The sequence below is a fragment of the Balaenoptera acutorostrata genome, chromosome 5 (genome assembly GCF_949987535.1).
Source record: "Balaenoptera acutorostrata chromosome 5, mBalAcu1.1, whole genome shotgun sequence".
NCBI lineage: Eukaryota > Metazoa > Chordata > Mammalia > Artiodactyla > Balaenopteridae > Balaenoptera > Balaenoptera acutorostrata.
In genome coordinates, this window is record NC_080068.1 from 72215815 (window position 1) to 72230164 (window position 14350).

Sequence of the window (14350 nt, forward strand, 5' to 3'; positions counted from 1 at the left end):
GCCCTCCAAATCTGTTCTTTTTCAAAGTTGTTTTAGTTAAATGGTTCTTTCTATCTCCACATAAATTTTTAGAATAAACTCGTCCATTTCTAAAAAATAAAAAAAAATAAAAAATAAAACCTTGCTGTGATTTCAATTGGGATTACACTGAATCTACAGATCCATTTGGGGAAAAAACTGATGTCCTAACAATACTGAGTCTTTCAACACATGAACAACATAGGTCTCTCCATTTAGTTACGCCTTTAGTTTATCCCAACAGTGTTCAGTGGTTTTCAGTATGCAGGTCTTTCATATCTTTTGTCAGATTTGTTCTTAAGTATTTCAATTTTTCTGATGCTATTATAAATTGATTTTTAAAGTTTCCATATCTGATTGTTCATTGCTAGTGTATAGAAATACAATTAATTTTTGTATATTGACCTTGTTTCCTACAACATTGCTAAACTCAGTTATTAATTCTAGTAGCTTTTTTTGTAGATTTCATCAGGTTTTCTACAAAGACCATCACACCATCTATGAATAAAAGACAGTTTTACTTCTTTATTACTTGATGCTTTTATTTCATTTTCTTTACATTAGCTAGGCTCTCCAGTACAATCTTGAATAAAAGTGGTGAGAGACAATATCCATGTCTTGTTCCTGAGCTTAGGGAAAAAATGCTTAGTCTTTCACTATTAAGTCTGATGCTAGCTGTACGGTTTTTATAGATGCCTTTCATCAGGTTGAGAAAGTTCCCTTCTATTTCCAGTTTGCAAAAACGGAAGTTAGATTTTGTCAAATGCTTTTTCTATATCCATGAGATGGTCACCTGGTTTTTCTTTTTCACTTGTTAATTATCATTTGTTAATATGGTGAATTACATTGTTTGATCTTCTAATGTTAAGCCAATCTTGCATTTCTGGTATAAGACCTACTGAGCCATTATGTATTAACCTTTTTATATATTGTTGGGTTTGATTTGCTATAATTTGTGTAAATTTTTTTGCATCTATGTTCATGAGGGATATTAATCTTCCTTTAAATGTCTTTGTATTCTTTTGGTATCAGAGTAATGGTATCAGGGTAATTCTGGTCTCAAAAAATGATTTAGGAACTTTTTTCTTCTCTGCCATTTTTTTTTTTAATTTAATTAATTTATTTATTTATATTTTTTTATTTTTGGCTGTGTTGGGTCTTCGTTTCTGTGCGAGAGCTTTCTCTAGTTGTGGCAAGCGGGGGTCACTCTTCATCGCGGTGCGCGGGCCTCTCACTGTCGCGGCCTCTCTTGTTGCGGAGCACAAGCTCCAGACGTGCAGGCTCAGCAGTTGTGGCTCACGGGCCTAGTTGCTCCGCGGCATGTGGGATCTTCCCAGACCAGGGCTCAAACCCGTGTTCCCTGCATTGGCAGGCAGATTCTCAACTGCTGCGCCACCAGGGAAGCCCTCTTCTCTGCCATTTCCTCACAAGATCACCACTATGAAGTAGGTCTAACTAACTCCTCTTAAAAATTAGGAAGGATAAAAAAAAGTAACTTGGCTCAAAAAATAAAGCACTTAAGTGGCACAAGCCAGCCTGAATCAGATAAGACCCTAAATTCTAGATGCCCTTGGAAAGGGATGTAGATGCCATAGGAAGCCTCCAGAATGGACACTGTTGTGGATTCCCATACTTTTTCTTAGATGTGTTTCAAAATCATTGGCTAACTTTTACCAACTGAATTGTCCACCTACTCTAATTCTAATAGGATAGAAGGACACCATCATCCTATCACGTCACCTAAGCTGCCATGTCTGTCCAAACACTTCCTTCCAAATAACTAACATGTCTTGGGCTTAACATGGAGCTCATGTTAAGTCATTCACATACCACTGAAAGAGAGTCTAGGATTATTTTACGAACAAGGTTTTGTTGTTTTAAAAATATACATGGGTAAATATCAAATAATTAAAATAATCCAAATTTATAGGTGGCTTAACTTACAGCCTTTAGTGATTTAACTTGGTATAAGTACACAAAAGTTTTTCTGAGTTAGGCATAATTGCAACATACAATCCCACTCACACCCACAAAGGTAAGTCATGTATCACTCACAGGAAGCCTCGGAATCTGTTGAGGTCATTGTTTGGACTTTCACATTCTATCCTACTGGAGAATTTCTCAGGATCAACTTCAGAGTCCTAAAAAATATATATATATATATATATTTTTTTTTTAAATCACCAAACAAAAATTCAAGGTTAAATCTTGAGATTTAAGTGTTTATCCTTTCACCAATTGTTAATATAAAACGAAGGTATTCTTGTCACAAAATTTGTCACAAGTTGCCCAAATGAAGAAAAGTATAGGCATAATTATAAATGAATAAATGAGATCAGAATGGTCCCAGAGCATTAATAAATATCTTCAGGTGATGGAAATGTCTCAATCATATACTGGAATCCATGTAGGACTCCCTGCAGGAGAAAGCTTCTCCTCCTACAGTGCACACTCTTTTATCTGGAAGACACTGAAAAGCTGAAAATACTTTTGTTGTTGTTCTTTAACCATATATGTAGCTTCTGAGATTATGTGTGTATTTATATATATATATATATATAAATACACACATATATGTATACATATGAGTACTCTGAGCACATATGCATTTGATCTCAGCAAATTTTATTTAAAAAATTAAAATATGCTAAATATCAATATGTCACAAAATTCTCTAATAGATCAAATATCATCGTTTCCATTTTAAGATAAAGAAACTGAGGCATAAAGTGGTTAAGTAACACAGTAATTAAACGGCAGAGCTGGGATTCATTCAAACCTGTGTTAATATAACTTCAAAGGTCTTGTTTCCCTCACCACAGCATGGTGAAGGGTCAGAGCTCTGTGGCATGAAAAGTTACAAATTTCTTAAAAGGCCTTGGTATATACGTAATTACAGATTTTAGGAACAATGACCGATTGATATCTCCAGCTTCAATCAGACATAACATATAAAAATCTAAGTTTAAGAAAAATAAGTTAGAAGTTAATTGTTTCTATTGCAAAAGAATTTTCCAAATTGCAAAATTTGTTGGGTTTTTTAAATTCAGTTCCCAGAAATATATGATCGTCAGACTGAAATGTCTGAACGCAGAAGTCATTAAATCCTATTATCTATAAAATATAGCACACCTCTACTGATATCTGGAACTGGATTAAGCTCTCTAGAATTCCATTTTGTAAAGGTAAAAACGAGTTTAAAAAATCTCTTTATCTGTACATGTGAAAATGAGCTCAGTCATCTTCTGAAAAGAAAATGTTTATGTCACCAATGGAGAACACATTATTTACCTGCTCTGTGTATCCCCGAACCACCTGCCTCTGTTTTAAATTGCTCTCTCCATCAAGACCGGAAGTCTCGATGTGACAGATTCCATCTGGATCAGTGGAAAAGAGTAAAACCATATCTGCAGGAATGACCTCATTACAGGAAAGGCGAATAAAGTCCCCAACAGTAACATCTTTCCAGCATCTGTCGACATATTTTTTCTCTTTCCTAAAATTGAAAAAAAAAAGTTTAAAAAGAATCTCAAGCCAAAAACACACATAATAGTTTTTTTTTTTAATTTTAGTATATAATTTAAAGTGTTAGGGTGAATTTTAATCTGTTAAATGCTAAAAGGGGAAGACAGAGAATTGGTAAAACTTAAATTCCGCAACTTGCTTCACCTGAAAATGTAGTTACTAAGCCGCCAAAACATCAATTCTTTTTTCCTGTGAGATTCTGAACCACTATGCTATTTGAGTAGTTCTTGAATAAAATTAAAATTAACATTGGATGGGTTTATTCATATGTGAAGCAATTCCTGCGTGCTATCCTGTGGTCAGGTATCAAGGATCTAAAAAGTGTCCAAGACACATTAGCTGCTCTCAAGAGAGCTTCCTATCTGGCAGATAGGATGGAGAAATTAAAGAAAACCCAAAAGAAATGAAATAAATACCCAGACACAACACTTTAAAAATCATTATACCACCAGATTAACACCCCTAATTATCATTTAATTGAAATACTGGTTAAAGCAGTCCTGTGTTGGCTGCAGTTGATCCCTAGAAAGGAGAATGTCAAATTTTAACTCTTTTCAAAAGTGTAGTTTTCCCAATCTATATATTCAATTCTTTTTAAAGGAAAGGCACATCAACTGAGGTTGACTTGCCATAAATGCCCTGATTTATGTTAAAGTTTTTGCCAAACTTCTCATGCCTTTTCATACCAATGGCATGAATTAAGCTCCACAAAGCATTGTCCTTAGAGAAGAATTAGGACATTTGTATCATAGACTATTATATAACTAGTTAAGCAACATTTCACACACAATACTGCCAACAAATGTTAGGAAGGTCTGTCTCATCCCCCTATCACCTCCCAAATATCTGCAAAGAACTGGTATTTGTCATAAAAATGCACTTATTTTATAAGTAAAGATTTATTTTCTATTACATTTTTGGAGCTCAATATTCAAATGCATTGTCAAAGAAGCCTGGGAGATAGTTATATTCTAAGCTATACGATCTATATGTTAAAAATGAATGCATCATATTAAATAGAAATGCTACCTTAAGCCAATACTTGTATAACTTCTGCTATACAGAATTACATTAGTTATTTAAGAAGAACTACCTAAGAAGAACATTTTCAGGACATATTCTCCCAAAATATCTTATGTACCAGGTTGAATCCAACTAAAAGAATTCCTTATTTACCTAAAGAGTTTGTTAGTTTATCAAGAAAGGTAAATCAATGGTTTAACAATTTTTTTCTAGTATACACCAGTTTACTCTTCCATGGCAGGAAGTAACAGAGAGAAGACCAAAAAGGTAGGCAGGAGTCATATATATATATATATATATATATATTTAACATCTTTATTGGAGTATAATTGCTTTACAATGGTGTGTGTTTCTGCTTTATAACAAAGTGAATCAGCTATACATATACATATATCCCCATATCTCCTCCCTCTTGCGTCTCCCTCCTACCCTCCCTATCCCACCCCTCTAGGTGGTCACAAAGCACCGAGCTGATCTCCCTGTGCTATGCAGCTGCTTCCCACTAGCTATCTGTTTTACGTTTGGTAGTATATATAAGTCCATGCCACTCTCTCACTTTGTCCCAGCTTACCCTTCCCCCTCCCCATGTCCTCAAGTCTATTCTCTGTGTCTTCATTCCTGTCCTGCCCCTAGATTCTTCATAACATTTTTTTTTTTAGATTCCATATATATGTGTTAGCATACAGTATTTGTTTTTCTCTTTCTGACTTACTTCACTCTGTATGACAGACTCTAGGTCCATCCACCTCACTACAAATAACTCAATTTCGTTTCTTTTTATGGCTGAGTAATAGTCCATTGTATATATGTGCCACATCTTCTTTATCCATTCATCTGTCGATGGACACTTAGGTTGCTTCCATGTCCTGGCTATTGTAAATAGAGCTGCAATGAACATTGTGGTACATGACTCTTTTTGAATTATGGTTTTCTCAGGGTATATACCCAGTAGTGGGATTGCTGGGTCATACGGTAGTTCCATTTTTTAGTTTTTTAAGGAACCCAGGAGTCATATTTTGAAGGTTCAGTCTTACTGCTATTCCTAGGAGTAGGGATTTCGTTCCATAGAAAATGGATATTCACTAAAGGTTCACAGAAGGATATGATTCTATTTCTACCTGCTAACTCCTGCTACAGAGTAACGGATGAATTGTTGGGTGGCAGGCTGGTTAGAAATAGGAATGGCAAGAAACCAATGGAAGGTTATTGAAATAATTCAGGGGAGGGATAAAGATGGTTAGAATTAAGGCAGCAAAAAGGATGGATGAAAGGAGATTAAATCAAGACATATTTGGGTACTAGAGACAAGTATTCTGACTTATTACATGCAAAGTTATCAAGGGTGACACTATGGTATCTAACTTGTATGGTGAGTGGTGCCTTTCACCATGTCCCAGATTTTAGAATCAACTGATTGCATCATGGTGAAGATGATAAATTTGGTTTGGAAAGTTTTTATTTGAAGTGAGATATAAAATTGAAGAGGTCCAGCATTTTGATGGTTTTGATCAGAAGTTCATGAGTAGAAATATAAACTTGCAAGTCCTAGGTACATATAGGGCAGCTGACACAAGGTAATGACCCAAGAGGAAATGTCGGAGAAATCAAAAAACAAGGAAATTTCAAAAAGGGAGCCATCATAGTAACAAAAGCCACAAAGGGGTCATACCTGTGATATGTGGTTATTAGAATGCCTGCTATCAAGTTGATAGCATGAAACTGTTGATGCGGAGAGTGAAGAAGAAAGTGAGACCTCCAGTGAATTAAGGCATAATTGGAAGTTGAAGAAGTAGAATATTTCATGAAGTTTAGCCCTGAAATGAATAAAGGGTGAAAGCAGCCACTGCAAGGGAAGGTAAGGCAAAGGACAGTAAGGATGAAAGAACTGGGCATGCACGTAGCATGCAAGGAAGAAGCCCATGGAGAAGGCAAGGTAGAAGAGAGGACAGAGTTGGGGGGTGCTGTTTGAGGCTATGGAGAAGTAACAAGGAATGGAATTAAGAATGCAAATGAAAGAATTACTATTACAAGGCAGGGAGTCACCTTTTCATGTAAAGTCAGAAGAAAGTAGGTGAAGATGTAGATGATGTAAGAAAGAACTGAAGTATCTAATTCATGCTTAATGACCTCTACTTTTTCTATGAAGAAATCTAGAAGAAAATTTGCTGAGAATTTGTGAAAGTAGGGAGGGAAGACAGATTTGATATTAGGGTTAAGGATTTTATTTTTCTTTCAAACATAAGAAATAGAATTCCTCTAAGGGACAAGTTTATTTACTCTACATTGGAACAAAATTCAGATGAGGTCAATTTTACAATTAAATTAACTTCACTTTTCCCCATTTGGAGTCCATGCTAGGATTTTTTTAAAGTAGCTAATTTTCCCAATAGGTAGCTAGTTCAGGTCAATTAAACACATACTGATCTTAATTTATGTGAGTTACCATGTCAGGTGCTAAGAATACAAAAGTGACTAAGAGATACAGTGATCTCCCTACGGAAGTTATGGTCAAAATTTGAAAAAGAGACACAAACAGCAATTTTATAAGAGAGGTATGCACAGGTTATTATGGGAGCAAACAGTTGGGACATTTAGCTCTGGAGGAGGTGAGCCTTGCAGGATGATCTAGAGTGAGTCAGGTGAAGAAAGGTGGGACAGTGTTTCAGTCAGAGTGAGAGTGGAAGCACAATGCCATAGGGCATGGGAGAGCATGATGTTTGAAACTACAAGCTAAGTGACAATGCTCATGGCCAATTTTAACTAGCTTTGAGAATTTTTAATTGTGGTAGACTCAACATGAGGTTATATTTCCTTCTCGGATATAGAATTAAAAGTAGCAAAAGAACTTTCTCCTTCTCCCACAGCCTAAATGTACAACTAGAATTTCTTGTATCTACTTGGTTATTTGTGCTTCTGTAATTACTCTCACTGGTCAGGATATAGCACTTATAATCCATTCTTCAGGCAAAGTTCTAGACCCATTTTGCTTCTTTAAGAATTCAATGTCACACAGCTTTTATGTCAATACACAATCACTGGGGAAAGTTGGGAAGAATACACTGGACTATTAATAGTGATTCCACTGGGGTGGAGGTTGGAAGGAGAGAGGTGGAAAGACAGAAAACATGGACTTCTACTTCCTACTTTAACAAATTGAAAGAGAGAAAGAGTGGGATTATGAATGAGTTTTTCTTTTTGATGTTCTTTAGTATTTTGCCAATAAAACACTAAAAACAGTTTATAAAAAGCAAATACTGAATAATCATTGGACACAAGAGCAGCTAAGATTTACTGGATGCTTTATATTCATCAATTCATTTAATTTTTATATCAGTGTTATGTGGGTGGTACGATGAATGCACTATGCCCTACTCCCCCACCTCTTAGAAATGAGAAAAACTGACTTTGACAGGTTAAGTCACTAGCTCCAGGTCACACAGTTCCTAGTATTCCTGGGATTTGAAACAAGGCAGGTAGCTCCAGCATCCATCTCTCAAATACTAGACTTTACTCCCAGCTATAGTAACTTACCAATGACCACCAAACAAAACATGGTTTAATTGTGTATTAGAAAGTGAATTTCAAGAACCACTGCTTTGGAAAATGTCACACATCAATAAGGTTAATATCTTAGAAGGCCACTGATATTTAGTCTCTTTTCAAGAATCATGAAATTCTATGAATTTATGAGATAATTCTAAAATATTAACATTAGCTAGTATTTTTAAACTCCTAACACCAACAATATGGTGATTTTTAAAGATCAAAAAACAGTATAAGTTCCTGAAGGGCAGGCATTTTATCTGTTTTTTGTTTAAACCTCTAAATCTCTCAGTGCCTACAACACAGTAGGCACTTAAATTTGCTGGATGATTAATAGTTTTATTTTCAGCACACTTCTATTATCCTTGAAGCAAACCTTAAAACCTTACAAATGGCTGCCATTTTAAAGGCAATCTTAAGTCAGGTTTTGGATAATAGTTCATTCTAATGTAATTGGGGTGTAATAGGGTTTAAATGTTTAATTTCTATTCTAGCGTTTGTTATTTCTCTATGATACTTTCCCAAAGAAAATTAAGCACCTTGTGAAAGACCACATATTATTACAAATAAGAACCAAATTATCTGCATAGAAATGTTAATATGCTTCTTCCAGAAGCTTGCAAGATTTAATAGCCGCATACCTTCAACTTAATTTTACTGAGAAATAATTTGTCCTTTAAAGTAATTTCTTTGTATTTAATAGGAATTTAAGTTAGTACATTAACTTAAATCAACAAGACATGGTCTTAGAGCCCACGTTTATTTCTTTATATCCTTATAATTTGTTCCAAGAACAGGGAGGAGGTGTCAGAATGTAAGCATTATTTCTTCTACACCAAACAAAAGCAAATTACATAGAATAAAAAGACATAAAGAGCTACCCGATTCTATTATGAAATGAAATCATAAAGTGATAATTGGACTAGACCTTAAACAATTGAAAAGAATATTGCATCTCATCTTTAGGTTTATATGCAAATCATCTAAAACAGATCCAAACTACGTCTAAAGGGACCCCTGAGAAAAAAATTATACCAGGTTTCCATTAGGAAATTTTAGTATTTATAAAATCATACAATGTTTTAACAAGTTCTCAAATATTAATTAAATGACTTGATCATGTGACAAATTCTAGCTTATAGTCATTATTAACTTATAATAATCATAATAGCTAACCTTTACTTAGTACTTGAAAGGGTTAGGTACTATGCTTACTGTTTTATACTATTTTATTCATAATGAAGGGAACTGGGGTTTAGCTAGTTTACATAATTTGCCCAAGGCTACACAGCTACTAAGTGAAGGAATCAGGATTAGAACTTTTTAGAATAAGCTAAAAAAGCAAACAAACACACAGTAACAACTCTAAACGAGCACACTAAAAATCAGCAATTATTTATGTACAAGAATTTGTATTTAAAAATACATATAAGTATTCTTTCCATTTGCTAAATTTGGCATTAGCTGAGCAATCTTAAAATTGGTCAAAATATGGATTTTGTTCATCATATAATCACTGTAAAATCCTATTTCCTACAGCTAATTTTTGAAGGCAGAGACTATATGAACATTTCACCTCTCTATCCCTGGCACATAATAAGCATTTAAATGTCATCAAATGATTCACAGCACTGTTTCAGTAAAGTGCTCTATGACTTTAAAATAAAAACCATGAACTATTTTTTCATTTTTTCTATACATCAATTTTTCTGGTTCCCTTTAGATTAGATATGAGTATAAGAAAAAAAAAGAGAACTAATTTTTCCTTATTTAAGTACAGTTCACATCATCTTACAAAAGAGAAAAAAGTTATTTTGTTTTCTATAATAGGTCTTTAAAATCAATTTTGGGAAAGCCACTGAAGAATTCTAATAATGAACAAAACTCAGAATCCTACAGGTTTTGGCTTAAATATCACTTCTTCAGAGAAGTCTTCCCTAATCATTGGCTCATGTAACACTGAAGACAAATTTCCACTATCAGGACAAGGATTTGAGTTATTGTTCTCCCAAAACAACAACAAAAAAATTATGTCGTCTGGTTGAACTCTTGGTCAGTCAACTGAACTTAAATTTGTTCAGAATATACTTGTTTATTATAAAACTAAACTTTTAAACTTAGATATCATTTATTCTGACTTGGAAACTAGAATAGAACAGAATCTCTAGTCTGACAAATTTAGAATTAGTGTCTTATGAAAGTTGAGTCTATATCAGAGCACTGAAATCAACCCAAGAAATATGCCAAATGCTCTGAGATCTCAGAATAGTGACAGCATATGTCCAATGGAGCCTCTGAAGTATTTCCAAAGGCTGAAACAGGTGCCTACCTTTGGGCTCAAAGCTCAGTTTTTTAGCGCTTCACATTTTCTCCCTTGAGGATTTATGTCAAACTACTAACTCGTAAAGGGACTGATGACTTTGAAATTTCTCTCTGTAGCTTTTCCTTCCTTTGAGAACTTCTGTAATATGTGTGCCCTATTTGCCCACTGGGCATTTCCACTTAGATGCCTGTCTTACTATCATTTACAGTTCACTCACCTGAGATGAATTTAATGATCCCTGTTTCTATCAGTGGTACTTTTATCCTCCAAAGCAGAAAAAAAAAAATCACAAAAGTTCACCATATTCCACTGGGTTCTTCTTCATAGTATCTCTTCTATGAATCCCCTCCTGTACTTAGCATCTACTCCCAGTAGTACCCTGCACTGATTAGTAGAGGCAGATCTATACAGAAGCCATTCCCATGACCTGAGAGGACCAATCCTCCTAAAGCACAACCTTTACTTACCATGTTACTTCTTAACTCAAAAGATGCATTCTCTACCACTAAAGGAAAATATCTGTGATGGTTAATTTTATGAGTCAATTTCACTGGGCCACAGGATGCCCAGGTATTTGGTTCAACGTTATTTCTAGGTGTGTCTGTGAGTGTTTCTGGAAGAGATTAGCGTTTGAATTGGTGAACTGAGTAAAGCAGATGGCCCTCCCCAGTGTGGGTGGGCATCACCCAATCCGTTGAGGGCCTGAATAGAACAAAAAGGTGAAGGAAGGTTGAATTCACTCTCTGCCTGACTGACTGAGCTGGGACACTGATCCGCCCTTGACACTCCTGATTCTCAGGCCTTCATTCTTGGACTGGAATCTACACCATCGCTCTCTGGCCTTCAAACTACACTGCTGGCCTTCCTGGGACTCCAGCTTGCAGATGGAAGATAGTGGGACTCTTAGCCTCCACAATTCCATGAGCCAATTCCTTATAATAAATCTTATTCCTATTGATTCTGTTTCTCTGGAGAACTCTTTTACTCAATGTCTAAGCAGTATCCTGGTCATGGAGCGTCTCCAACAGTAGGCTTCAAACTCCCTCTCTAACTTTGTATTTCTGATTACTGCCCCTTTACTTGGTTACTCCCCTCAGGCCAAGTTAACACACTCACTCACTATCCTCAGAATATTCCATAAGCTTTCCAAACTCTGAAAGGAAAACAAGTAACACCAAACCCTTACTTGTAAAGCAGTTAACATATTCAGAATTTCACAAATCTATTCCTAATGATGACTTTTTAAGAAGTAGATACATTTCTCATGAAAGGGAACTCCAGAGAATGAACATTATAAACTTTGTAATTTATTTTCATAAAGGCCACCCAAATAAGCACTTAAAATATATTCCTTCTTGAAAAGGGAACCCTCCTACACTGTGGGTGTGAATGTAAATTGGTGCAGCCACTATGGAAAACAGCATGGAGGTTCCTTAAAAAACTAAAGATAGAGATACCATATGATCCAGCAATCCTACTCCTGGGTGTATATCCAGAAAAAAAACATAATTTGAAAAGATACATGCATCCCGATGTTCATAGCAGCACTATTTACAATAGTCAAGACATGGAAGCAACCTTAAGTGTCACTCGACAGATGAATGGATAAAGAAGGTAAAGTGTATACACACACACACACACACAGGAATACTATTCACTCATAAAAAAAGAATGAAATAATGCCATTTACAGCAACATGGATGCAACTAGAAATCATACTAAGTGAAGTAAGTCAGAAAGAGACAAATACTATGGTATCACTTATATGTGGAATCTAAAATATGACACAAATGAACTTATCTATGAAACAAACAGACTCACAGACATAGAGAACAAACTTGTGGTTGCCAAGGGGGAGTGCAGTGGGGGAGGATGGATTGGGAGTTTGAGATAAGCAGATGCAAACTATTATATATAGAATGGATAGACAATAAGGTCCTACTGTATAGCACATGGAACTATATTCAGTATCCTGTAATAAATCATCATGGAAAACAATATAAAAAAGAATGTATATACATATAACTGAATCACTTTGCTGTACAGCAGAAATTAACAACATTGTAAATCAACTATACTTCAGTAAATTTTAAAATATATTCCTCTTTGATCTAGTAATTCCATTTCTAATTATAATGCTGAAACAATCATAGATCTTCAACACTTTTGTATAAGAATACTCACTGAAACATACATTCTCAAAATTATATAAATATGGGAAATGTTAAATTACCTTAGAGTCATATTATAGACAATGCAGCTATTAAAAGTACTTTCTTGAAGGTTAAAGACATGGGAAATGTTTATGGTGTAATCTTAGGCTAAAACAATTAGAATAAAATATATGTAGCACAATCCCTATTTTGTAAACCATCCCCCATGGGTTTACCCCTACCACAACACGCACATGACTTGAAGGAATACATCCCAGCGTGATAAATAATCGTCTCCGGACACTAGCATTGTAGCATTCGTAAATGTAGTCATTAATAAACAGCAGAGTTCAAAACTCACCTTAATGGACTTTACTCTTGGCTTTCTATTTCATAAATACTGGAAATACAAGTCTCCAACAGAGCACATGTGCTTCTGAAAAGACCTATTATGAATGCCCTCTGTGGTTGCCCCAGCAGGAAGGGTTTTATAGGCTGCTGGCTTTGTGCACAAAAAAGAACACACTTCTCCATTTCTCACAATTCCTTTCCTCCACAGGAAGCTCATCTTCTCTTTTTTCATATCCCATGTTGTTTTTCCATATTCATTCATATTTTTCATATCCCATCCTTTCTTAATCCCAAATTGTAACATCTAGGATTAAAAACTATCTGCTTGCTTTCCTTCTTACAGTTTGAAGTTTAATTCTTTCAGTTCCACTTATGCCTAAATTATAGAAGCTCTTGCTCCTATAGAAGCTCAGCTCCTGGGGTGACAATGGCTTACACATTATTGTTTTCCTATGATGCCTGAATTTAATTCCCTGTAGGACTTGAATAAATATTAGTTGAAAACACCACCACCCCTCCCAAAGTGTCCTAGTCACACCGAAGGGGGAAAAAGTAACATTCTGCATGTTTCTAAATGATGCCTGTGCATTCCCCAGCACAACTCCTATTACACTTACCTACTGTAAACTTTAGTTACTAAGTTGTTGATCTGCTTGTCAAGTTTGTATTTTCGGTAATCTTCCAAGCCATCTTTAATTGCAATAATTGTAAGGACAGCCACCAGAGGCAGCATCGTAATTTCCTTTTGGAAGGCTTCTACCAAAGGCACCCAGTTCAGGACAACTAGAAACAGGAAATATAAATTGGCGACTCTGCAACCCAAACACACACAAGGAGGTATTAACAAATCATGTAAAAGCCTGCAGCAAAAGAGGCAAAAGACCTAACGGTGTTTCCCTACAAGTTTCTATCAGCTGATTTTGGATGCTACAAAACAGAGAGAACTAGCAAAATCTAACAAATCTGAATGAACAATTTATTACCCCCCCCAGACATCTGGCTTGAGCATACTTTAATAAATGTGAGATATTATTTATTACATATATTATAGTAAATATTGCAATGTGACAGTCGTGAGTTGTATAACACATAATATAAATATAAAGCACACTAGGAAGTACTATTTTCTTTTCAAAAGTTCAAAAAACTTAAGAGGAAATTCAGAGTTAATGTGTTGTAAAAACAAAAAACAAAACAACAAAAACCAACTCTTTAACTTTCAGAAGTTAATTTGATTGTCCAAACATAAGATTCAAACAAGGCTCAAAATACTGGATCGGCCAAAAAGTTCCATAACATCTTACGGAAAAACCCCAACAAACATTTTTGGCCAGCCCAATAATTAGAAAAGCCAGAGGGTTTGCTTTTCCCTAAGATCAATGTTTCCATTTCTGCTTTTATGCTACTCAGAACC

The 14350-nt window shown here is 35.2% G+C and overlaps 1 protein-coding gene across 5 annotated transcripts in view; it reads right to left on the reverse strand.

The window, feature by feature from the left end:
• ATP10D (ATPase phospholipid transporting 10D (putative)) overlaps positions 1–14350 on the reverse strand; it is a 142764-nt gene that overhangs the window by 71509 nt on the left and 56905 nt on the right. For 4 of the 5 annotated variants that reach the window (XM_007180753.2, XM_057547005.1, XM_057547007.1 and 1 more), the window contains 3 exons: positions 13554–13748; positions 3310–3514; positions 2074–2159 (listed from right to left, as the gene is read on the reverse strand). In XM_007180753.2, coding sequence (XP_007180815.2) covers positions 2074–2159; positions 3310–3514; positions 13554–13748 — 486 coding nt within the window. The remainder of the gene's footprint in view (positions 1–2073; positions 2160–3309; positions 3515–13553; positions 13749–14350) is intronic. The other variant, XM_007180754.2, reaches the window with a different exon arrangement.